Consider the following 27,736-nt stretch of genomic DNA (forward strand, 5'->3'; position numbering starts at 1 on the left):
TGAACTGATTTAAGTTCACCATTAAATAGAGAATTTACACTAAACAGAGCCATCCTCCTGTTAAGGAACTCCTCTGTGTCACCCTTCAGATGCCCCTCCCGGGGTCACACGTGCAGCACCCCAGACTGTCACTGCTGGGACCAAAGCCCCTTTGCAGTGGCAGCTCCAGTGACCCAGGGGGGTCCTCGTTTGGCTCTCTGCACACCCCACACTCACACAGACAGGATTCCTCACTGGCTCAGTCCCAGGCCAAGTCCCAGACACGTGGTCAGGCTGACTTGCTGAGCACCTGCCTGGCCCAGGGTTCAGTGAGCTGGAAGGGCGGAGTGCAGCCCTCACAGCACCACCAGTGACAGCTGCAGCTTCTTCCCTGAGCTCAGTAGTGCTGATTTTTCTATTTCAACTGACTGTGAAACCAGAGAACAGCTCTGAATTCTTGTCCACACTGAAATGGACTGGAAACTAAACAATCTGATAAATATTTATGCAGCAAGGCAGCTATGACAACCAGAAGAGATGGAATACTTTTTAAAGACTTTTATCGTGCTCACTGCCATTTACTACTAAAATCAGATATTTAAACCAACCTGTTACACAACAGCAGAGGCATCTCATGAAAAAGTTAAATATTTATTTCTAACTGTTAAATAGCTCCAAAGAATGAAAATTATTCCCTAGAGGAAAACAATTACATTTATTGAACAAACACTTCCTAAAAAGTACATAACCTCTTTGCGAACAAGAAGGAGATCCTGGTTTCTTTTCCACTGCTCCCATGACCCTGTGCCTTCCCAGAGCTAACAGCCTCTCATTCAGCAGAACATTTCCAAGAGAGGGTGCTTTCCTTTTTTGTAGTTGTGGCTGTCATTATTCTTCATTTGGAATAAATCCTTTTGCTCTGTCCAGCTTGTCCAGAACCTCACTATAGAGGCCAACCATCTGGAGAATACGAGCACCATAGTTGTCAACAAGGATGGATAAAAATATATCATTTAACTAAGTGACAGAGAACAGAACCAAGGGAATAGGTGGGAGACTACCACCAGCTCCTAAACCTAAAATTTCAGACTGATGTAAAGATTTTTGGCCCAGGTTTAAATGCCATGGTTTAGAAAAAAACAGATCGGTGCAACCTAACAAAAACAGTTTTATTTACACTGTTATAAAGCATAGTTTATATCTGAGTCTTATATCCATACATAAACCTATTCACCAAATCACAGACACTGGGAATTGAGGGTGGAAGAGACTTCTTATTGTCAGCACTTATTGTCTTAACTGATGGATTTTCAATGGTGTAAGAGTTACAGCCAATCCCTTGATTGCTCAGCTTGTGCACAAGAGAATGAATGGTGACACCAGCCACACTGCACTGGGTTGCAATCTAGAGAGGAACAGCAGCCAAAAGCTGCAGAAAGAAGCTTGTGACAGAGTAAGAAAAAGTGTCATTGCAAAGTGTCACCTACAAAGGTACTAGCCTGGAAATTTCTCCCTCATAGGAAGTGGCTAAGCTACACCTGATAAGGTGAGCTTTAGTGATTTTCTTCACACCATCTTAAACCCTGTTTGTAAGACATTAGATTATACTAGAAACCAAGTTTGGAAGTATTCATGTAACAGCTGATTTAAGTAAACTGGTACAGCACCTTGGCTTTAGTTAAAGTGGGCAAAGATCCAGGGCTCTCCCGTGGCCACAAACAGTCAGAAGTTTATTTCCAGTCACCCATTTGCATCATCCTTCCAGTAAAAGAATGCTACATTATTCTTTCCATTGGCTATCAAAACTTTTCTGGCCTCACTTTGAAAAAATCTTTTAGTATCAGGCTCCCCCAAAATATTTAGGTACCACGATTCTCCTGAAACTCTAAAAATCATCAGCTGTGGTTTCTTCACCCAGATCCACATCTCAAATTCAGGGCAGACATCCAATCCCATATCCTCATATCCCCCTGTGTACACTTACATGGCCTTCATAGCTTTTCTTCAGAGATCCTAAGTGATTGAGGAAACGCATTCCCAATCCACACCACTGCTCAGCTTCCTTGTATTTACCAACAGTGTACTGAAATATTCCTGTATTCCAGGCTCTTGTCATCAACCAAAGGATCTCCATCTCTGGGTAAGCATCCTGAGGTAGCAAACAAGCAGCAGCAGTTCATCAGAAAATAGAATCTTCACTTTAAAACTGACAAGTCAAGAGTGTTTTAGAGTTTAGTTTTAGTGTGGGAAAACTGTTGGGTTTTTTCCTCCTAAGCAAAGGGAGAAAAAGCCCTTACAAAATCCAAGGAAATCTGTAATACAGTCCTAATTATCCAAGAGACATTTCTCTGGAGGTCATTTCAGTGTATCTTTTATTGAAGAAGTCTTAGCAGCTCCACATATAACACTATGTAATGTTCATTTTACTAATGATTCTCAGTCTAATGAGAACTTTTTTCAAATGTGCTCAGGATCATCTCCCAATCTTTTGGTTTCCTGTTCAACTTACTGTGCTGCTGACTACACTCAGAGCATCTTCAAAGTAATCCCACACCTCCTGCAGCACACAGGTATCCAGGTCTGTTAATCCAGTTGGCAAAGAAATGTTAATCAAACTGTGTAAGCATTTACTGAGGATTGAAAGAGAGCAAAAGAGGAAACATTAAATACCACATGCACAAACAGTTGGTTTTTAGTATCAGGAGCACACTGAGTTATGCCTCTATGATTGTCAGACAGACATGTCTACCTTGGTGCTTACTACACTCATATTCCTGTAGCAGAAACATGCATTTTCATATATCAGATCTTATTCATACAAACTATGCAAAAACAGAGCCAAGAGCAATTAGTACTTAATTATCTTCATTGCTGGTCTCTACAGTAACACAGAAGGAAAACCACAGGATTTCCTAGGGTGCTACACATGACAGCAAGAAAAAAGTACCTTTCCTAACTTCACCAACAAGAGCTACGTAGGCAGCATCCTCAGAAAATCAGTAGCAAATACAGGGTTCTGAAAACAGCTCCTTCTCAGTGTGAAGTGAGAAAGGCAATATCAACAGTTGCCTTTGCCAAGTGCTTACTTCAAGGAACTTGGAAAGGATAAGTAACACATAAATATGCTATAAATCATGTATGTACTATGGCATTGGATCACTACCTTACAGCTCATGGCTTTCTTCTCAACCCTTAATTTCTCCTCATTGTCTTGGAAATATCCAGCTCACTACTGCAGAGCAACAATTTGAAATGAACACCTTCCTCACAAGAAACAACCAGAGACCTCTTCTGGATCCAATTTTCATTTTCCTTCCTCAATTGATTAATTTATTGGAAACAAGGCTGTGCCAGAAAATAAGCCAAGTAAACAAACTGCAGTTAAAATATCTATTATTAGACAAGTACATTGGTTGGCCAGCAAGAAGTGGAACCTTGAATTTAAACTAAAATCCACTTTTTTTTTCAAATTGCAGGCTTTATTCCCTGTCAGCCTTTCCAGTCACAGGCTCATGGCAAAGCTACGTGATAATACTAACCTAAATTTCACAGCATCAATGACAGCCTGCTTTCTGTGAAGGTTTAGTGCACTCTTGAGAGCTTTCTTACACAGTACAGGATACCGAGCTGGAGATTCCATTGCTAATGCTTCAAAGTAAAAGAAAATAGAGAAGAATAAAAAGATAAATTACTGAAGTCAGACTTCAATCTCATAGGTCACTAAAATAAACTACAGCATGTTGCCAGATCCCTTGTGAAAAACAACTGAAAAGAGATTTGCTTAATGCCTGGGTTGGTTGCAAGCTAGTGCTTCTCTCCCTTTTTCTTACCAAGGACATCATCAACGAGGATGAGGCAGAAGCACAGAAAGCTTCATAATTCACTGCTGTTTATCTCCAGTGCAGTAATACAAAAATATTGTGGTGGGGGGCCCTGTCTAAAGAGTTTTGTTTCTCCCCTTGAACACGAAAATCCAGATGGAAACCTTATGCAGGAGCAGGATTTCAGAATGGTGTCTCCAGGCACTGGAGCATATTCCCTCAGGGCAAGGAGAACAGAAGGTGTTTATGCAATCCTACAGGACACCCTCCAAAGACTCGGCAATTCTAAATGCTCCTCATCTTTCTTGGATCCTGCTCTAGATTCTCAAGCATATTTTCATGGCTAGGACTTTGTGATGAAAATATGGCACAGTGTAGAGAAGTGCTATTTACAAACTGACTATACAAACTTTAAGTTGAAACTTAACGTTATCTTAGTGGCTTAAATATACTGAAAGTATCTATCCAAAGTCCACAGCCCAAAACTTCTGCACTGGGGCATGAATCAGTGAGGGTCATTCTCTGGCCTTTGCCAGTCTGGAGCTTGTAAAAGTTTATCTGAAAAATCCTTTCCAGACTCACAAGATATATGAGTGTCTCAGGATCTAGAAATGGAAGGATATGGCAATTTTCTGGTTCATCATCTATGTCATCTGGTATTTCAAAACACAGCTTTTCTAATGTTGCTGAGATCCTAAGCATCTTTGCTCCAGGACAAAATATATATGGTTAGATCCATTTTCTGAATGTTGTACAATACATGATAATCCTAGTAACCTCAAAAGAACAGGAAAGAGAAATGAAAGCTTTTTTTTTTTTTGTGACTTGGAAGATCTATAAAAGTCCTTACATGAAATGATTTCAAGTGTCTTGATCTCTATTTGTGGTTGCTCCCAAACTGATTCCATAAGATTGTGAAGTGTTGGATCATTCAGTTTGGATCTTGCTTCAAATTCATAAAGCAGTAACAATGTGTCTGTTGGGTCTTTAGCAAAATCTCCTACAAAAGAGACAGGATCACCTGTACATAATGATGAATTTTCTCAAAGCCACAGGGTGTACTATAAGGTATAAATTTTGCTTCCAAGAGGCAGGAAAACCATCAAGGCACTCAGACTTAACCGTAGAGCAAGTGAATTTGCCATTCAAGGAATACCTAATGGAATTTTTCTACCTATATCCTACCAAAAAAGTGAACCGTGAATCTGCCAGGCTAACAGTCACTTAACACCTCAGCTTTTATCATAGCATCTATCTGCTCCAATAATCTCCATCTGAGACAGCAATTCCACATGCTCTGTATTTTTCATTAATATTGTGACTAAGAGTTACATGTGCTGAAAACACACACTTTGTAGCTTACCTGTTAATTTCAGAACCTTCCATATCTCCTTGCATGTCTGAAGATGTTGAAGGGCCTGACTAAAAAGCTCCGTCTATTTTACAGAATTAAATAAGTTATTTTGGTCATAGTTTTAAAAGCAAAAGGAATAATTATGTCAGAACTAACTGTAAAATAAATTAAGAATCAGCCTAGTTAGTAAATCACCTATATCAGTTAGTGGGTTTTGGGGTTTTTTTTTTCTCTTTTCCAAAGACCTCCACATCGCAGACAAAGCCACTTCCCACTGAACATTTCATTGGCCCAGAAAGAACCATCCATGTTCCTATGGGACATAACTGTTTTAGCTCCCAAGCACAAAATAGTGCTATTGAGACTGACAAACCACTTAATGCCACAACACAAATTGCTGTGCATTGCCCTCCACAGAATTTTCTACAATCGCTCTATACCAGACTTCTGTAGTTCCTTCACAACCACTGTGTGTTTTCCTTAATCTTCTTACCACAGTAAGCACAATGCCCTCTTCCTCCCCCCCACCATAAATAGATATATGCATAAAAACAAACAAAAAAAAAATGGTGAGCTTTATCACAACCACAGTGGTAACTACTTTCAGCAACAGCAGTAATTGTCTTTCTGACTAACCCACATTTAGCAGCAGACTCCTTACAATATATCTATTGTAGATTGAAATTCCTCTAAGAGAAGATATTGCCATGACCCTTTACTGATACAAACCCATTCAAATACACTGAAGTCAACAGAACTTAATTTACAGAAATCCAACATTTACAATTGTCTGGAAAGGTGCATCAATTCTAAGTAACTATGAAATATTCTCTTGCTTACACTCTCAATATCCCATTCTGAGTAAAAAAGCTAAGACTTCAAAATCAAAAGGAAGAAAATGCTACACTGGTACATTCAGAAACAGTTAACAGGCTTTGCCTTACCTGTTCTGAAGGTGTTACTTGTTGTCTCCCCATTTCCAGATCAACTGCAGCTGCCATCAACAGGCATGTCTTCTGAGCAATCAGAACAGCTTTGTCAGAGGGACAAAACTGGGACAACTGACACCAAAAATAGGAAAAAGTAATGAGAATTTCGCCCATATCAAGCAATTTGCTTGTGAACAGATAATTGCTGACCCTCCTCTATGACACTTGCAGGAACCAGTCATGAGTAGTATATATATTCATATTGTAATTTTACTTGTACAATTACGCAAAAGGATCATTTAAATATAAAGTGTAAAGCTGAGTTGGAGCCCGCTCTCTACAAACATATACAAAACTGACAGTGTTGGTAGAAGTTCTGCATAAAGATTAGGACTCAAGTACTTAACATATTTTTATTAATGATACAGTTTCCAAACATCAGAATCCATTTATTTTAGAAACTTCTCGTTGAAGTCTTAAGTTTATTACATCCTTAAGAAACAGAATGTAAAGTATGACAATAATGCACACATTTTGTTTTACAAGTCAATCTCCTTGTGACAAAAATGCTCCAGCTTCAGAGCATACAAGCATGTCTCCATGGAGATACCCAAACCATGGATGTGACTTCTAAAAGAACTAGACAGATGAAAATATTCCTCAATCAGACACACTATTTGCAAGAGTAAATACCTTGAAAGACAGTACAAAAAAATCCCTCATCTTTTCAGGGCTGTCCTTGAACTGTACAGCTAAGTTCCAAGCTAACGAAGACATAAAGATAGAGAATAGAATAAAAATCTGCACTGCTATATGTGTGCCCATCTAATCTCTAGCAATAAGCAGTTCACGTTCTACAATTCTATTTCTGAATCAATGTCATCAACAGCTCATTTAACAACAGCAAGAAATACTGTTCCTAGTGATTTATTAAAATAGCTTATTCATGCTTTCAAATTTTGCCTTGATGATTTCATCACAAACAAGAACCCTTTCTAGCACACACCCTGCCCTCAAAAAGCATGAGCTGGGACAAGCATTTTCTTATATTAGTTAACAAAGCTAGAATATGAGTGGAAGTGTTGAACAGTATTCCCAAGACAAACAAAATAGAAAAAGGAAAAAAAAACCCTACAACATCTTGAACCATTCTTCATTTTACACCAGAAAGGTCAAGTAAGTGGCAATTAAGCACACAATTCTGAGTGCTAAATGGATGAGCATCTAAAGGCAAATAAATTATTTATGTATGAGAGCTTGACCCAATTAAATGTTTAGATTCTACAGCAACTTTCACATTAATTTATTCTATAGGACATGTTTTTGTAGTCTCTGAATTGTTTATCCTGTGAGTGAGAATGCTGCCTTTGAAAGGTCATGAATCCATTCATTCTCATGTCACTGTATTTGACCTCTGCTGCTTCTCCTCCCCCTCCCTTGCTACTCTTTACTGGAGCACGGTTACACTGTGAGGATGTGTGCAAAAGCAGATGTCTTCTGATATTGACTGCACCTGTTTCTCTCCTGTATGCTCTGACAGAAGCATGAATCTGAAAAATTGGTTCAACCTGTTACCCTACGCATATATTTTTATTTATAGACAAGCAAATGAACTAATCCTTTAGCAAAACAGTGTAACAAAGACTACAAAATGAGGATCCAGAGACAACACTATGCAGAATGCTTAGGGCAGCCCCATGGGAGCTGCATTTCCCACTAGAAACCACTTTATCTGTGATAATATTTGCTGTTTAGATTTCACAGTCTGTAGTTCAAGGCAAATTCCAGGGCTGCTGATTTAAAAGGACTAAAAAAGACAGAGGAGATTCAGTTTAGATTTTGAGAGTGCAACCTACCAACTTTCCTAAACCAGTGAGCTTCAAGGATCCTCATGTCCCCTGTAAATTCTTCTTCTGTGAAAGACTCAGCAAGTTTCTTGTGAGCTGCAGAAAACATAATTCAATACAAAAGTACCACTTTCACAGCAGAATAAAAACATTTCCAAGTCTAATCCCTACACTACAAAACAGATGTTTCCAAAAGTCCCATGTAATTCCTGATGAAGACTTATTCTCACAACTTAAATCTAATATTCTTCAGGAGAAAGCCCTATAAAAAACAACAAAAGGTGCTCTCAAACAGTATTTTAGAGAAGATGCCAACAAGTACTGCCTCTTCTAAGTTTACTGACACTGAAGTCTAAAGCATAGGAGTTTTACTTAATTTCACAAGAAGGGGGTATAAATTTAATTAGAAGTTTGAGGCCTTCCTTCTAGCAACCTTTTATTGATTTAATTCTACTCTTAAATCTATTCTACTTCAGCAGTACTGCAAGTTTTTGATAGCAAAGACCTGTAGCACTGAGATCCAACTTCACAATACTATTGACTCTCCAGCTTTCGCTTTTATTGATTTCACTGGGAATTTGAGAGCCTGGACTGAAATAAGGAGTCTAAATATTTCATTGGTATGGATCTAATCATACCATAAAATGTTCACGTACAGAAGAACTCCAGAAAATGCAAATAAAACAAAAACATACCCAAGTTCAAGTAAGCCACTATTGAGTTGATATCTTCATCTCTAGAATGGAGAAAAAATTTAGTTTTAGAAAATTGATTAATTTTTTTTCAACAGAATGCATTATTTATGTTGGAATATATTTTCCCAGTTATGAATAGATCCACTCTTCTCACTCAGAACTTCTCAAAGATATCCCACAAGAGTCAAAGTTACAGAGATTGCTTCACTCACAACCTCTATTAAAAATACCTAACAGGTATATGCATTAATAAAAGAAGAAGGCAAAGAACAAATATTTAAAGAAAAGTTTATACAAGTCGAAAATATGTTCCTATGTGACATCATTAGGTCAAGCTAGGAAGTCATCTGGGTGGACTTTTACTAGCATAAAAAATAATCTCTTGATTACTCTGCAAGAAAAAAAGCGCAGAAAGAAAACATTACACAATTTGAACAACATATCCACCATGAGAAAATGGTTTTTCAAGCAGACCCACCTTTTCTCTGCATTTTCTGCCATGACTTTTGACAACATCAGACGGACCAAACATCTAAATATGAGAAAAATAAGCAATGAAGAAACAAGATTTTTTTTTCAATGGTGTACTTTGCCCTAATTTTCCTGAAAGAATCCCACTTTTCTTCTTTATGCTTGTTCTTGTAATTATATTGAATTCTTACTTTAAGGCTGCAAACAGTTGTCGGCAGTCTTGTAAATGTTCAGACAAATACTCCAAAGCCTTGATAGCCACAATTTGTTGGTCATTCTGAAAAGAATTAAAACATGTTTTGTATATCCTGCACTACCTCAGTTACCACAAAAAACCCCAAACCAAAACAACAACAAAAACCCAAACAAAAACAAACCCCAAAGCAACCACATATTCTAAGTCTGTGCAGTCTAGTAGCAGGAAAATGAACAAATGCACAGAATTGCCTGAGAGTGCAGAGAAAGCTCTAAGGAGAGATCATATGATTCCCTGCACAAAGAGCCTGTGGTAAGAGCAGGACTAGAACAGGTTGGTAAGGCTTTCATGCCTCACAGGGCTAGGAACAAAGCCCTAATAGCCTGAAATGCAATCAGCCAGTTCAGACATCGCTCAGGCCACCAACCAAGAGGCAAGCAGGAGGGGCAAAGGACTTTCATCATTGATTTATGTGTATTTTATACACAGGTTCCCCCTCTCACACCAAAGATCAAATCCCAGAGGCAGAAGAAGATGTAACTTTTTGCTAAGGAGAATTTTACAGAAATACACAATGTAATATCCAGATGCCAACATTCGTAACTCAGAAATCTTTATTTTCCTGTCAAAATTTTAAAAGATACCGCTTATTTCTACATGAAATTAATTTCTACTTTCCATTACCCAACACATTTGAGCAAGACCTTTGTTGTGGAAGCATGAAATACTAAGAAATCCATGAAATACAGAGAAATATTAAAACTAGGCTAGGTTAAAGATGTTACAGCTGTCCTACTTATATCAATAAAGGAAAGTAAAGACAACATTATCTGCTCTACCTCTAAAGCAATTTGGGCAGCTAAACTCAAGAGGTTGCTGCCTGTATTTTTATCCACTCTCAGCTTGCCTTCATGTTCTGATGGCTTTTCTGCTAGCTTCCCCATTTCAATAACAGCTTCCACAGCTGAAAGAGACAGAGGGAAAAAACAACATTTTTATAGAAGCAATTGGAAGGTGGAAAATTCTACTGTTTCAATGATTTATGAAAGGCTGTAAGGTTTTTTTTAATGAAAAGCCAAGACAAGAAAACCTGACAATACCAGCACTTCTCCCCAGATATGCATTTCTGCCTAGGGAGGTGCCAAAATGCTTTCCAGGCTACTAATCTAAGGAAACAAAGATGCCATACAAATGATGCTCATCTCACATCCTTAATTTTGTTCTGCTAAGTAACTGTTTGTTACCAAAGACAGAATACTTTCTCTAATACATTGTCTGGGCATCATTCCAAGCTCCCACATCTTGGCTTATGCTAAGGGTGGCACTGCTTTTATGTTCACACTGTGCTGTGTTTCCCACTCTATATTATGTGAGCAAATTATGCTGTCAATAAAAGTTGTATTGAGAATAATTAAATGGCAGAGAACTCATTGGAAAATAAGCTCTGCACATTACTCTGTATTCTAAGTAACTATAGACTGTATTTCTCAATTTTCATTACTTGAGCTAAGATCCTCATTAAAATATGAAACAGCAGAACTCATTATAAAGAAGAAAGAGGCTACAGAGATACAACATTCTCTAAGTCATCTCAATAATTCATGCATTTTTTGGTAACTTCAGGCTCCATTTGTCCAGAGAAATTAAGAGCAGCAATAATGGTTCCCTTAAGGTTCATATTGTATATGCATACAAAAAAGCAGAGAGTGATTCTCACCCTGGGATGCTACTACAGCTTCTGCCCAAGGGAAGATTATCCTCCCCAGCCACAGGCTCCACCCAAACAAAATCAAATACAGCAATGGACTCAGCATATTACATGCTGTGTGCAAAAAAAAAATCCCACTTTTACAACTTAAATCTACAGCCTGACATTTTCAATGACTTTAGAGACCCTTTTTCTAGCTACCCTCTACTGTGTCTTTCCCAAGATGAACAGTCCAAAGCTGCTTAGTATTTTTTAATATATTTGGCACTTCTGCTCCTTGTAGTGAACCCTTTAACTTTCAAGTTCTACCTTTATCAGTATCGTTCTCCATCACTGCAATCTTATAGACACTGAATTTAGTAAAGATGCTGTTTGGATCACACCTCTCTGCTTGTTTAACTGCCTCTTTAGCCTATTCACAGAAGAGATTAAAGGAAATCAGTAAAACATCACCTTGAAATTAGTATATAATTTGCAATAGAAGAGAGATAAAAAGATACACAAAATGTTAATGGTTACTTATAGAATAACTCAAGATGTTTGACAGGGCAACATCTGCCCTTGAAACAAAAGTGGTGAGACCAGAAGAAAGCACCAAAGGCTGACCAGAAATGAAAGAGGAAATTCCTCAAAAATAAAAGCAATGCAAATAAATACATAAGTATGTCTATATATGCATTAAATATACCTTGTCAAGTTGTTTCAGATGAAGATAGCAAGAAGCCATGTTTCTCTGCAGCTTAGCCAAGTTCTGATCTATCTGCCCAGGTGTATAAAAGCTGACTGAATAATTGTACCAGTGAAGGGCTTCAGAATAGCTTTTCTCCTAGAAAATATAAAAACAAAACAAAACCCAAAAAAACATGACCATATTTGGATGATTAAACTGCCTATGTCTTCCCAATTTTTTTTTTTCTCAAAAAGGTCACAGCAAATGAAAGATTTAGATAGTCAAGTATATTCCAGTGTAACCTTCAGGTTGTGCCAGGTGCAGAATCCAGCACCTGCCTTTGTTAGATTTCATACAGTTGGTGAGTGCCCAGCCCTCTAATTTACCCAGACACTTTGAGAGACAGTATGCAAAGCTGAACTGAAATCCAAAGAGGTGACATCAACTGGCTTCAGCTGATCAATGAGGTGGGTGACCTTGTCCCAAAAGGAAATCAAGTTTGACGAGCAGGACTTCCCCCTCATGGACTAGTGCTGGCTGTGACCAAGGACTGCATTGTCCTTCAGGTGTTTTTCAATAACTCCCAGAATAATCTCCATAATTTTACCAGGCACCGAAGTGAGACTGACAGGCCTGTAGTTTCCAGGGTTGTCCTTCTTGCCCTTCTTGAAAATTGGGATAACTTTTGCCAGCTTGCAGCCAACTGGGACCTCTCCAGATTCCCAAGATCATTCAAAAATCATTGAGAGGCCTCACACCTGCCAGTTCTTTGAGTACTCTTGGATGAATCTCTTCAGGCCCCACAGCCATGTAGGAACCAGCTGGAACAGGAATTCTGGCATTAACTGTTCCCATGCACAAGCCTTAAGATGAGGCTACCTGAAACTGGATTTTATAACTGAAAACAGCACCCAGATGGATGAAAATAAAACTAGTGCCAGCTGGAACAAGGCTCTTAGTAACAGTTTGCACTCTAACCAAAAATAGATATATCAAAGAGGTCAGGAAAAGATTTTCATTTTCACTGACATAAATGAGAACACTACTATTTGGTCCCAAACCTCGTAACGTTTGGCAGCTCTGTCCCACAAGATGATGTGCAGCTGATTCAAGGCTTCAGGCAGCAGCTGTTTCCCAGTATAATGACCTGAAAAGATACTGCAAATCATCACTTTACAAAGCACACTGAGAAGCATCTAAGAACTATCCCATAGCCTGCAACAAAAAACAGGGACACAGCAATAGCTTCAGCTAGGAGCCAGAGTTTCATATCCTGTTTATGGAAAAAAAAAAAACAAGCCAACCAATCAACCAACCAAAACCCAAAAAAACCCAGCGGGTAAGAGAAAAATATTTTCATGCTTGAACAATGTAAATGTAGCTCTTGCTCCTAGCTAGATGCAACATGAAATAGGATTTGTTTTACAGCAGATCTGATAGTCAAAAAGTACTGCAAGTGCTACAGGTCCAACAGACCTGAAAAACAAATTGTTATCCAGCTGCTCCAACAAGGATATGCAACCTGTCTTATACTGACAAACAAAAATAAATTGGGCTGGATGGACAAAGTATTAACATTACACAGAACTCCTGGTTAATGTTTCTAATCCCACATGTATCAGTCACACACAGTCTACACTAAGAAGGAGGAATTGCTCTAGCAAATGAATTTAACCCTGAGCTTGATCATGACTGTCATTCAATATGGAAGTTGAGAGTTGCCAAGTAAAAGAAACATAATGGAAAACAGACACAGAGAAAGAAATATGAGAATAAGCAAAAAAAGTGAAAATTAGAATGCAAGACCTTAGCCAGCTACATCCAGCTTTCAGTAAACAGCAGTAAAAGATGGATACAGACCTATAATAACTTCTTCAATCTTTTGCTTAGCGAGCAGCTCCCTCTTATTCTTCAACAGGAACTCGATGTGGAGCAGGGTAATTTTTCCAAGGTCAGGTGAAGATTCAAATCGTTCAGGAACAGATTTCAGAAAATCAAAACCAACTGATTCCCTATTCACAGAGATGCATTTTTAAGAGGCTGCACCAGAAGAGCTGTTAATTTTCCATTCTAGAGATTAACATATTCACACCATACAGCATGTTTGTCATTCAATCACACCGACAGAACGAATCAAGGTATGAATTTGTTACAGTTCATCTATTCAATGGCAGCTTCCTCTTACCACATGCTTGTTCCACTGTATTCATAAGAGTTTATTCTTCACATTTGCTTCAAGATACAAGCATATACATATATAATCATGACAGAGCACTTAACAGGGCAAAATGTCATGCCTCAATTTATTTTGCAGTAACTTGTTATCCTTCTACTGTTTTTCCCAAGAATGATTCTAGGACTCCGAAGTCATTCTGATGGTTGGTTAAAAGAAAGATGTCAGTCTGATGATTCCAGACATATATTAAAACTACATAAGGAATCATAATCACTCCAAAGTAGGGCTATAGCACTGCATATTGCCACTACACTTATTTCACACCCTGTTCTGTTGCTGCCATAATCAGTATCTCCTTGCTATAGAAGACAGGCTCCCTCTCAAAACCATTTACCTCACCTCTGTGAGCTTTTATTTGAAATAAAGTATCATTGTATAATACATGTTCTTTGCTTACGAAGCAAAGAACAAAATTGTGTTTACCCCACTTAGTGATGCTTTCATACCTTCCATGCTCCAGCAGCAGCTTGGCAGTATTCAAACAGAAGTCTAAAGACATCTCAAGGTGCATGAATTCTGCAAGAGCTAGACAGAACACAAAGCACTTGAGATTATATAATCAACTTAGACACTTAATTGCTCAATTTACCACTTATCTCTTACAGCTTCTTTGAAAGACAGAAACAAAACTGAAAAAAAATACCAGCTGCCATATAATAGATCTACAACAAAAGGAAGAATGTCTATTGTGTTTTGACTTTCCTTTCACTGTACAGCTAATGCAGTACTACAGAAAGGTGACATACTGATAGCCCTGGAATTCTAGTCCTCTGCCTCTTTAAACAGGAACAGCATAGGCATTAGTAGAACAATCTTTTGCCTCAAGCTGCCTTCTATCAAAATGTCTCATCCTTATCCAACAGGAACAACCTAACACCGAGGTTGGTGCTCAGGCTGTGTGAGGTATCATATTGCAATGGGAACTACTTCAGCATAACGCCCTCAGCATCAGTTGTGGGTGATAAGCAGGTATCAGTTTTACACCACTCAGATAAAGTTTTTAAATTGTTACTTTGTGCTGACCGGTTAATAACAACATAGATACATTTGTAGCTTGCATGAGATCAGAGAAGGAATACACAGGGACAAGACTGTAACAGTTGTTAAAAGAAGCATTTCTAAGGCAGCTGATACAAGTGCACAACATAAGATTTTAGTGAAACGCTTAAAACTTAGCAGGACTCTTCACTCCAAAGACAGAGAATTGCAGTTCATGGACACAACACTTTTCTGCCAGCCATACAAGAAAAGATACATCCATTCATTAGTAAACTTGCTTGAAAAACTGACTGGAGGCTTAGTGTTATTAAATAATAGCTGAGTGTGTTTTGATAGGCAACTCTATGGTTTCACAATTCAAACTGCCGAACACAAGTCAGCTACTGTATGTTTATTTGAAAGTGTAAGTTTCAAATAACTGGCTGCTTGAAATCTGGCTGAAATTCCCCAGGAGCAATGTGGAGTTACCATTTCTGCTAGTCTGGCAGCATTCAAATCACTCAGCCCTCTGCAAGAAATTCCTCATCACATCCTACATTTCTCGAATTATTCATTACACATCTGATGCTTTCCACCCACAAAGAGTACAAAGCCTCTCTTCCTTAAGATTTCATTATTTATGAAAATCAATTTCTCTGACACATTCATTATCCTTTCTCTGTTAAAGTCTCCCCAAAAACTTTCTTATCCTCTCATTTCATAGCAGAATCAGTTCTGTTTAAGTGATAAATGTGAGGAATAAGGAGAAAAGAGTTTATTTACTATCTTATAATACAGCTTTATAACAACACACTGATCAGCACATGATATCTGTCAGACAAAATCTGCAAAATCCCACACAGAGAACAGCAATGCTTCACCAGCCTTTGTTCTGTGCTGGCTGTGTAAGAGTCAATGCACCTTCACTGAGTAACCTAATGCATATGTCTAAATAAACTGTAGCTTTACACTGCTGTATTTTCACTGTCTTCATTCTAAACAGCCTTCAGAGTCTTCCCCCTACCCTATTTGCAGCAAGGCTATTTAAATTAGCATCTGGATAACTCCTCTATGAACACTGAGTACAATGTCTCACACTTCAAAACCAAAATGACATTTAGTTAATGCAGATTCTGCCAAAAACACAAGAAATGATTGTTTTTCTATGTACAACACAGGCAGTCTCCTTGGATATGGAGTAATATGACCTCACTATGAAACCTAGAGAGAGCTGTGATACCTGAGTTGATATCTTCATCTGATGCTCCACTTCTAAGAAGGATTTTAACTTTCAAGAAAAACCCTGCTGGATGCAAATTCTCCTGCACAATGAAAAGCAATACATTAGCTGGACAGCTCTTTGTAGAACACAGATCCTGTGAGAGTGCAGCACATTCATAATACAAACAAATATTAAGAAATCACATATTCCCCACCGTAATCTTCAGTTCCATTTTAATGACTGAAACAAGTGGTAGGCAACTTATGCAATAATTTCTTCCCAAATGCAATGTGCATCTTTATTATTTATTCTTACACTGCCAAAGGACCACAAGGATAATGAAAGCAAAAGATGTAAAATTCTCATTTTGCTGTGGCCCATTTTTGATACTTTTAAATAGAAGCTGAACATTACTGAATGATAGAAACATTTCCTGCTTTTCTATGTGTGAATTGGCTGGATTAATCTAAAATTAATATGAGCAGATTCAAAGTAGTTTATAAAAAGAAATTTAGGGGGCAACAACAGTGGGAGCAATTGTAAATAATGAAAACTGTATACTAAAGATCTCACTAAGTGCATATTTCAGGTTCTAGAATAAACATTTTCTTCTGGGTTTCCATAACCTCACACAATATCAAAATGTGCATTATCAAAAATTATGATAAAAACACTTTCTGCCTCAAAAAGCTTTGCAAAAGTAAACAACAAAGAGGACAAAAGGCTTAGATACTGTAGTAGCACATCATTTGCATGACTATACACTGCCTTTTATCCTGAGCTCTTGAGCATATGCATCATGATCTGTCTGTAATTCAGGCAGCACGCAGAAACTGAATTTCAGCTTCCATTTAAAACAAAATTTTATACTTAAAACTTGTTTTATACAAAACAGAAAATGGATTTTTTTAAATGATCAACCGAAGAGAAATAGGAATTCTTCAGATTTCATTTACTCCACACTAACCAGAAAAGACAGAACAACAAAATTAATTCAAGTCTTTGTATGGGAAACAGATGGTGCAGGACCAAGAGACCTCTCTGTAATGACTGCTTAGAGGTATATGAACTTCCTTCAGGGTCGTTGGTATGTTTATACACCTCATTCTTTAGGTCTGCTCACGTGCCTCTGCCCGGGTGTTGCTTTGGGGATCCCCCAGATAACGAGGTAATGGAAATAATTTTACTCTTTGTGTTTTAGCTGTGGGTTTGTGGTTGTCCCAGCTGCCTGCCTGTATCAACTCACATGTCAGAGAAATTTTAGTCACACCATCATCAAAGGACCTTACTACTCACAAATAGCACGCAGGAGGACAGCTCTACTTCTACATGCAAAAGAGTATTTTTCTACACAAAAAAAAAAAAAAAAGCTGGGAACACCAAAACATCCTTAGGAGCATGAAAACATAAAGCACACACACCTCAATCCATTGTCAGGGGTAACACACCAGTGATTAATGTGATCCATATTATTATGTCAATAAATGCTTGAGTTTCATCTATTGCAATCTATAAATAGAGCAAAAATTACTACCTGATTTGCCAAGCTTATGGCTTTCAATGCCTTGTCCAGGTACAGACTGCAATCCCACTCAAAATAGGTCGTGGCTAACAATCGCAGCACTTTAGCCTGGAAACAAAAAAACAGCCACAAATGAACATACAGATGAGCACAAAAGACTTAAATTCTAAGGTCCTGAAAAATAAAAGCTCTTTGAGTCAAAAAAATGCCTGCCTGGTATCAGACATAAAAAGTGATTGCTCATTTCTGAAACATATCCAGGCTCGAAGCAATGCAGTACACACAGGACACAAATCTACTAGAATTCAGAGAAAAGCAGAAGGGTAGCAAGGAAAATCAGATAACTGGGAAAAAAAATGAAAGAAGAAATTGAAATAACAGGAGGCAAACACTTCACAGAGGAAAACAAACGAACAAAAAAAACAGGACAAAGACCAACATGATGATGGACTTCAAATATATAAATTATTTACATAAAGAGGAAGAGATTAAAATCTTCATATCTGCAGTTGGAATTAAAAGAATAAACAGACTTCTGAATGAGACAGAGAAACATCTATCAGAAATGACACAGCTGTAGATGATGATGTATTCAAAGAGAAGTGGAATGAAAGAAGAGATGGCCTTTCAGGATCTACTTCAGCCTTACTTTCTACACTTTGATTTCTGTGAAATAGTAGAATCAAATGTGATTTATGGGCGCTCATCAGTGACTGACGCTCATAACAACTGAACTTGAAACTCTGCCAAACTTCATAGCAGACTACTGAAAAGGAGACCAAGACATCACAGGGCAGGGTTGCACAGAAGAGGCTGATAATACACTGGAGTCAGTTCAACAAAATCCTCCAATTTGTAAATAGAAATTTCTCTATTTCTTACCTGCATTTCTTTGCCAACAGAATATTTCATGTCCATCTTCCCAATGTCATAACTCTGGCTATCAATGATAAATGAAAGTTAGAATTAAACAGGATGACAGAGATAAATTTAGTATTCTGATACATGCAAAGTTCCTATCCTTTCCCACTTCCTAAGCAGTTAGAAACCACATAAATCACACAAACTAATCTCAGTAGTCACTTTTACTACAGAACAGAAAGTTTTGGTTTCTTTCTACCCTTACATTAAAAATTGTACTCAATCCCTTTCTTCAACCTGTTGCAGTACATTCTGTAACATCTTCTATCCAAACATTTCATTAGGTTTTATCAATTTAAACAATAGAGATTTTGAAGAAGCAAGTGTTTCCAATCTCACCTGACATATAATACAGTAATACACAAAATCTATACATGACTGTTCTCTAGATCACAGCACATCAATAGCAGAGACAGAACCTGGAACCTGTGATTCCCCGTTCTTCTTCTAAAAGTTAAATGGCAGAACAAAGAACTACCCAGGAGAAAACACAGTGATAATTCCACAAAACCGGATTTGATTACAAATGCTGTGAATGAAGAACTGTTAGAAAGAAAAACAATAAGTGGGCTCTTGTTTTCTAAGCTAATATATTCTTAGACCGGGGAAATCTTACCCCACTAGATGGAGCCACACTCTTTCTCCAGATTATTATGTGCACTTTGCAAAGCTTTATTTCCCCCTCAAATTCTGTCATCAGGGCTCGGTATTTCATTTTCCACAATAATAAAATATAAAATAATCAACAAAGCACCAGCTGTAACTAATCCTAAGCATTTCTACAAATCCTCTTTGACAACATATATGATCATAATGATTTTGAATTTGATCTGTTGCCCTTCATTTTCTTCTAATTATTTAAAGGAACAAGAAGACATAAACACAAATTTTCTGCACTGAGGCCATGACCATGGCATGAGGATACTCTTCCTCATAGTCTACATTTTCTCACCCTTAATAGTACCACAATAGTTATTTGGATCCTACCCAAACAGTCTCTAACCATTCCTTTTTCACCTTGATGTTTGTGCCTTTCATCAGTCAAGGACTCTTCAGAAAACTAATCTCTTTGGAGGAAGTGCTAGGGAGAGAATTGGCAAGAACCACTGGAAGGTGACTTTCATTCTAATGGCATGAAAATTCATGTGGGAAAGACACAGATTTTAGGCAATAGTGTACAACCATCAAAAAGTATCTGCTCAGCTAATTTGGTTCAGCTAAAATCTTGTATTCTCACATTTTTAATGAGGCCTCTACTTTCCCTTGCTCCCCCCTCTCCTTCAAACACATTTTTGTATCTCAAAAGAAGGGGGTTGTTTTATTTGGTTTTTGCACATTACCTGAGCCAGAAGGAGCTCTGTTCATACCTCTTCCATTCATAGGTTTCCACTCCAAAATTGTAACAGAGGATTGACAGGTAACAGGTCTGCAATAAAAGATTCCTGCTTCTATAATGTTCTTGTAAAACATCATTAGATCTGTAGCACTCCAGTCTCAGATTCCTTAAAATGCATTTTGCTTTCAAGATATACCCACTGTTATCACTCCTGGCCTTTTGCAAGGGGATACTGAAGATGACTAAAACTGAATCATTAATTCAGTGGAAAAGAGAAGTATCATTAATCAGTCCAGGACACAAAAAACAGCAGGATTCTTGAAACATAGGAGGAACACAGAGTTCCTCAATAAATCACACTGAAAGCACTAGAACTGTGTAAATTATACAATAAAAATTAAAATTTGAGAGGAAAAACTGTAATACTATAACCTCATTTTTTTTAAATAACAAAGAAGTTTTACATAATTAAGTGAAGAGGACTCTACCTGTTCCACGATAGGCTTCTTCACAGCACGTCTCTTTGGGGTTAAAAAAGGATTACAAGTTTTAGGAGAAAACTGCTTTTGAATGCTTGGTTATTCAGAGCTTTATCAGCCAGCCCTGACAACATCTGCTCATAACAACTTGCCTTTCTTTTGAAATGGTTTGCAGCTGTCATATGCCATCCAAAGAAGAGACAAAAAAGTCATTTTATATGCTAGCAGGCTGCCAATATTTACATCCATTTTGCCTCTGCAGTATCCTTTTTCCCAAATATAAATGATGCTTTTGGCAATTGACTGCAGATTCCAAATTCTCAGACAAAAATGAGAAAGGCAGCACGTCTTGCTTCAGTTGTTTTGGGTTTTTTTTGCAATCCAGAGGCAAAAGCACAGACTAGGTATATGCACAAACACAAAAAAGATCGCTCTCAGATGTGAAGCCTTATTTTTCACAGGTTCATTTGTGAAGGTTTTCTTTCCAGAAGAGAAAGTTTCCTGTTGTGAGCACTAGTCCGTAGACTATCAATGACCCACAATCCTCTCCAGCTGATTTCTGGTATCACACAACACAACAATCTCCTTGTGATACTCTCCAGGGACTCTTTGGTACAATGGGAGCCTGGAAGAGTTTAGGATTGAGAGCTACCCAGCAGACTAAAAGTTTTGAATTCACTCAGCAATCAGTAGCTCTTTCCTTTTTCCTTGTTTTTTAAATGCCACTCTTTAAATCAGAAGTAAATTGTATCACTCTCTCATGACCAGAAGCCTTTACCTTGTCTGCATCAGTGCTCCTGGTTTGTAAAGAGCTTTCATCACAAGCAGTTTAATATTTAATGAAGGAGTTCAAGCGGAAAGAATGAAATTAATTTAGAATTAAATGAGGAACAGGAATGCAAAGATCCCAGTGAACATTTTCAAAAAGCTCTGCTCTTATGATTCAAATCAAAGCTAGACCCCTGCAACTAACTTAAGTCACTCAAATGCACTTGAACAAGGCCTGCAGATCACAAAAAGCAATGTAAAATCAGATGGGAGTTTAATTGGTTAAAAACCTAAATAAACTCCAATCATATTTCCCATATTTTCCTTTCAGAATTTGCATCTGCCCCTTTGAATTTTATTACCTGTACCAGAGAGGAAGGACCAAAATGTTTCCTAAATCCTGGGAAAACATGTAAGCAAATGAAAATAAATGTTGGGAAGTTTATTCTGATATAAAAATAACAGACTTTTATCTCTGCAAACAAAAAGCTAATCTGCATATGATAGTTTGTTTTCTCTGCAACACAAGAACTACAAAAACCACCATTTAGTGCAATGGTAAGCCTCCACTCATAGCTCTACAGTTCCATGAAGATTAGTACTGAAGGTAGTCTTAGACTTGCATATCAAAAACTTTGTAACTCAGCTCTTCTCTTGTCCCAACCATCCCCAAATGTTCACATGGGTACAAGATGCAATATACAAGATCAAGATGTAAAATGCAGCTGGATCTCTAGAAAGTAGGTGATATATTCAATTTAGAAATCTTTTTGCCTTGCTTGCTGAGTTGTCTTCTCATTGTTTAGGAAGAGTTTATCGTTCTATTTCAAATGCTAATCTAAGAGAAGCAAGAAAAGAGTGCACTTTGAAAAAAAACCTGCTGTTTCCATGCAAAATTTTTAGCAACAAGATCTCAAAGAGGCAACCAACCACAGAAGAGATCTTCAGTTCAGAGTACTTTTCAAAATTTTATATGGCATATGTAATCTCTTAATATATAAAGAGGAAAGTAGGTTCTCAAAGTTTGCAATGATAAAGAAGGGATGATCTCACTTACTTCTTTTGGCAAATTCATCAGCATATCTTTGCAGCGCTGCACGCACATCACTGCTTTCTGAAAATCCCCTTGAGCAACTGCCTGAGAAAGCAGCAGAGCATGCCAACAAACTGTTAGTGTGCAATCAGTCTAAAATTCACTAGAAACCTGACTCTAAAATAGAACAGGACTTGGGTTTTTCACATGCAATAAAGCTAGGTTTGGGATTAGAGATCTGTCCTTACAGTGCTACAATAATTCTGTATATTTCTACATATTGCCAGATGATAAAGACATCCAGAAAATCACTGCAGTCCTCAGGTAGTGTGCAAAGGCCAGAGATGTGGGACAAGATTATTCACATGTTAAGATGATACAACATTTCAGCAAAATTTATACCACCTCTCCTTTTGTCTCCATGATCAAATTTAAAAATATTGGCCATTGCTTTGTCCTGTTTAGACTAGCTCCTGAGAATTTTGGAGATAACAGTTCCCCTCTAGATACTGAGGTCAGTGGTGTGATCAACAAATGCAGGAAATTACATTCTTTGTATTTGAACTCCTATGTCCGTAATACTCTGTAGGATTGATAAGAGTTCTCAGACACATCAGTCAGGCAAAACAATTCCTCTCAAAACTTAGAATTTCTAAATTACATACTTTAAATCACAGTTATTTGTCTTGTTCTCCGGTCAAGCACAGGACACTGTTGGAACTGACCCATTTATGATTCATACAGGAAGCTGTTTATTTTATAAACAGCCATGCTAGCCAAATCATAAAGCAACAAATCTGAACTAGAAGATATAAACAACACTGCAAAAATGACTGTGATAAATGAGGGAAATTAAAAATCATTAAATGATTGCAACACTGAATGCAAACACGAGATCTGCTATCTGACATCTAAGTGAAGGAAATCTATCCCCCAGCAAGTCCTCAATGCCAAGCATTCAGGTATCTAACAACTGGGTCAGAGTTTCCCTCTATACCCCTAGTGACTTATAAGGAAAACTGAGAACACATACAGATTCAGCTTGGTAAGAGAGTACTTTGAAAAGGCTCTTCTCCACATCAGCTCTGTGCACTTGAATATCTGCTTCACCCTCGCTGCCCTTCCGTAACTTTGCATACAGCTTTTCTACACTCTGGAAAACAAAGTGCAGGCATCACCCATGGAACTTACAAATAGATGTGTATGTAATAAATCAAAAGTGGAAAACAGCTTACACTCATGGCATTCTCTAGAAATCCATCTGCAAGACCAGCTTTTCCAATATCTATCCATCCTTTCCCAGTTTTCATAGACATCTGAAGGAGGAAACGGGGTAAATCTTTTGTGAAAATACAGTCACTTTCAAGAAAGGCAACATAAGATCTCATCTCATTGTTGCACTTATCTAACACAGCACAAGGGTATTTCAGCTCTGCAATTTCTGACCAGCAACTCTCACTTCTGAATGAAGCCCTGAACACTCAGATGCAGCATTAAGACTTATGGTGGCCTACTAGACAGTATTATAAGATTCTGAAATAAATGAATGTGCTGCTCCTATTTTACCCTACGAGAAGATGTGATGCTGACCACACTGTCCAGACATTCCTAACTCAAATGGCTCAGCAAGGTATCCCTGTAAAATACAGGTCCCACTTCACCATGTATTTTTTCTTAAAAAGGAAAAAATGGGATCATCAGTCTTATCTTTCCATAAGTGATGAGAAGAGAGAGTCAGCAATACTCCTGCCAAATCACCAGCTATCCAGAACTAGACACGTATTTTACTCCCTTTCCAAAGAAAATGTAATAAGATTTGAAGACTTCCCTGGGGGATCAACTGCATTTCATTACTCACCCAAAATTAGCCTTACCAAAATCTGTCTTCGTATAGTTCCCTCCGGAGGATCACTGCCTTCACAAAGGCAAATCAGTCTGCAGGCAACAAACCGTACTGCAAAAGAACAGTGCAGGCATTCAGAAGTTTCCTTTTCTCTACTTCTTTTTTTTTTTTTTTAAGAAAGTCAGGCCCTGCCATATCTGAAAGACTGTTCAGCATTTTAAATCACAAGAGAAAAATCTGAAAGCTTCAGGAGTTAAAGCAATCTGAATTTTAGCCAAGATGCTTTAAATTGCTTTTCAGGCAGTAAGAAAAAAAAGTAATATATTCTCATTAAAATACCTATTAAACAATTTAGAGAGAGTTTAAGTAAAATACATGTTATTCAAAGACTTAATTACATTGCAGGTGCTAACAGTAACATGTCTTGAGAGCCCCAAAATAGCCTTCAGCAAAATAAGGAAATGAAGTTTAATAATCTTTACAGTTTCAAAGTAAAAAGCAAAAATATTTTCAGGCCTTCCTTAGACATCTGGGATGGAAAAGACACCACTTAATGTATTTAAAACAGCCTCTCCCTGGCCCTTCAGCTGTGATCTGAGAACATCACACTCTATTTTGTGTCAACTTACCCTTTTCCCTTTACCTGATATAATTTATATGATGCAGATGATGCATAATTTTGACTACAATCCCTCAAGACAGGAATGTAGGCCTGACACTGCAATCCCACAGAACCACAGAAAGAACACATTGAGGGAAAAGACCACTTCTGCTTTCTCCCAGCCCTCCTCCTGGCCCAAGAGAACCCACCAGCTGTGCACCTGGTTAAAGCATGTCAGTAAAAAGAGGACTTCGAATGTTTCTGTATGTAAACATGGATGAGATTGTTTTTCTAATGTAACTATCTCACTTGATACAAATTAAGTGACCAACACTCTAAAATTTACATCTATGTTATTTCCATACATTTTTAGGTTAGAAGCACAGTATCAGAAGGCAAATTACAACTCCTTTGGTGACATCACCTCTTTACTGATGTTCTGGCATGAAAAGGAGGAGTGATAAGAATGCCTACACCGATTCTGTGTCACAAGAAGATAACTAGTACACCAGGATGCTTCTTCTTGAACTGTTTATACAAGCCCAGCTGTACATTCTTCTGTTTGTACCCATTACCTGCGAAGATCCAAACAAATCTACAGCACTACTTATGTACCTGTCAGCAGAGAGTGTTTGATTCCCATGCTACAGCACAAGGAACACATTTAGGAAGGTACAGAACATACGTACGTTTGGCTCTTTGCTCATCATCAATAACAGCACCCGTGTGTTTGGTCACAGTCCAGTTCCACAAGCTGACTGCACTCTCTTCAACCTGAAGAGGAGAATTCAATTCTGTTTAATTTTGTCCTGGATGTGGATCCCATTGAAATTTACTACTGGAAAAAGAAGCATCTTTCACGTGTTTCACAGGAATGGCCCCTTCTGATCTTTATGCAACTCCCTTTTACACCAGAGTCAAAGGTGTGAGTTTTCCATAAAATTCTCACAAGATCCCACAGGGACATGCTGGAGAGTGACCTGAAAACAGGCACGCTGAATGGACCACGTGGCATTTCTTCAGCTAAAATCTGAAGGGGTTGGAAAAGAATCTTACCACGTTTGAGAATGTACCTGTAGTAAGGCTTCACCTCTTTTGCACATCAAAAAGAACACTAAGTAGCTTAATTGCTTTAAATACCTACACTGGGAAACTTCTGATATTAGCAAACAAAGAACAAAGGCTACTGACTATATACTCTTGTTAAAAAGATAAGGCACTACATAAAGGCAATAAGCTGCTTTAGCAACCCACCCTGAGGGGCTGCATTTTCCATCACTTTATTCCACTTTCCATGATAGATCTTGCCTACAAATACACTCTTACCTATCTAGGAGAGAGTTCATAGCCTCTCTTACTGAAGTGGCCAGATTACAAATTAATGTTTTCTCCTTTTTTCAAAAATAGTTTAGCCCAACTGATTCAGGAAGAACTGAAGGATACCACTTTTATGCTCTTGTATTTCTTTACATACTGTACTAATCACACTTTCTGTTATGACACTTGCTAACCTATCTTGCTCCTTGTTGCAAATTTAGGACTTCCAAAATCAGTGTGCCTTAGCTGATAACTGCTAATTAAATGTCTCTTGAAAATATAATTTTGGAGGAAAAAGTTGAACAATATCTCAGCTGGTCTTTTTTCTTATTTCAGATTCATGTATTACTCACCAGATTTCTTTTTGAAAAAGGACTTTTAAAGTAGATGTTTACTACTTTCTAAGTACTCCTCTAGGAGAAATAAACAGAAGGAAAAAACAAACATTATAAACAACCACCTGGTAAACTTTTATAAGGACTGAAAATGAGTACTTCCAACATAATATTGCATACTGGGTTTACCAGGCAGTTAAAATTACATGCTTGCTTGTTTTCTTCCTCAGGTATCTGCTGTCATTATGGAATCCACAGACAGGATGAGAAGGACCGCTCCTCTGATCCAGTACCAAACTCTTAATGCATCAGTGCTCTCTATTTCCATTTTTACTTGAAATTACAACTAGATACTACTAGTAACTTGAAATAATAAGTACCTTAACATCACCAGTAATCAGTAACTTTTCTCATTATTATCATAGAATGGTTTGGGTTGGAAGTGACCTTAAAGACCACCCAGTTCCAACCCCCTGCCACGGGCATGAATGCCTTTCAGTATCCCAGGTTGCTCCAATCCACATCCAACCTGGCCTTGAATACTTCCAGGGATGGGGCAGCCACAGCTTCTCTGGGCAACATGTGTCAGTGTGTCCCCACCCTTACAGTCTTACCAATATCTAATCTAAATCAACCTCCTTTCAATGTGAAGCCATTTTCCCTTGCCCTGTCAATTCACACCCTTGTCCTAAGTCCCCCTCCAGCTCTCTCAGAACTCCTTTAGGCACTAGAAGGTCTCCCCAGAGCTTTGTCTTCTGGCTGAACTCAGTCTGTCTTTGCCAGGAAAGGTGCTCCTGCCCTTAAAATCACCTTCACGGCTTCCTTCAGCAAGTCCGCATCCTTCTGATGTTGGTGGCCCCAGATCTGGACACAGTATCCAGGTGGCGTCTCATGCAGAGCAGTCAGTGACACATATTTATATTTACGATCATCATTTCGCACTGACTTTTAAGAACACCATTTCCCACTTTATTTTGGACTTTCACGCTATTGGGGTAAACGACGAAGAAATGAACTGTTTTCTTTAACGTTTCAGTAGTGCTACACGTGCTTCACCGCAAAGGCTGGGAAGCAGCAGCAGCTGGTATTTACAGAGCTGCAGCACCAACCTGGGCCAGGGCTGTGGTGTATGAAGCACATGCACCCCCCATTTCTTCAGACGGGCTAGGAGCGGGGGGCTCTCCCTCTGCCGCCTTCTCATCCTCTTCAGAGATGCCCTCCGCCGCCTGGAACAGCTCCTCGGTGAGGGCGGCAATGCGGGACGGCGCCTCTTCCCTCAACAGCTCCCGCACCAGCGCTGTAAGACAGGAGGACAACGGGGCGTGACACAGAGCCCAACAACAGCCGCCAGCGGCGGCGCTTATCGGGAACGGAGGGCCCGCGGCACCTTCCACGGCCGCCACCCGCGGCCCCGCCATGGCCCCTCACAGGGAGCTCCGCGAGGGGCGCGGAACCGCGGGAGCAGCACCCCCGCA

At 38.5% G+C, this 27,736-nt stretch overlaps 1 protein-coding gene across 1 annotated transcript; it reads right to left on the minus strand.

Annotated features, from left to right (window-relative positions):
- Positions 1 to 609: 609 nt before the first annotated feature.
- TEX11 (testis expressed 11) lies at positions 610 to 27,734 on the minus strand. The gene is made up of 29 exons (XM_048319244.1): positions 27,649 to 27,734; positions 27,371 to 27,558; positions 25,299 to 25,383; positions 24,040 to 24,119; positions 23,401 to 23,481; positions 23,199 to 23,318; positions 22,190 to 22,270; positions 19,890 to 19,975; positions 18,511 to 18,568; positions 17,641 to 17,736; positions 16,125 to 16,206; positions 14,353 to 14,431; positions 13,531 to 13,682; positions 12,732 to 12,817; positions 11,689 to 11,826; positions 11,310 to 11,412; positions 10,132 to 10,256; positions 9,288 to 9,373; positions 9,104 to 9,157; positions 8,626 to 8,666; positions 7,940 to 8,026; positions 6,777 to 6,847; positions 6,099 to 6,215; positions 5,164 to 5,236; positions 4,651 to 4,800; positions 3,519 to 3,627; positions 2,489 to 2,609; positions 1,964 to 2,128; positions 610 to 939 (listed from the first exon to the last, which is right to left on the minus strand). Exons 1-29 carry the CDS (start codon positions 27,677 to 27,679, stop codon positions 868 to 870), a joined length of 2,817 nt encoding a protein of 938 aa, XP_048175201.1. The 5' UTR covers positions 27,680 to 27,734; the 3' UTR covers positions 610 to 867.
- Between the last annotated feature and the right edge of the window lie 2 nt (positions 27,735 to 27,736).

This window comes from Corvus hawaiiensis, chromosome 14 (genome assembly GCF_020740725.1).
Source record: "Corvus hawaiiensis isolate bCorHaw1 chromosome 14, bCorHaw1.pri.cur, whole genome shotgun sequence".
Lineage (NCBI taxonomy): Eukaryota > Metazoa > Chordata > Aves > Passeriformes > Corvidae > Corvus > Corvus hawaiiensis.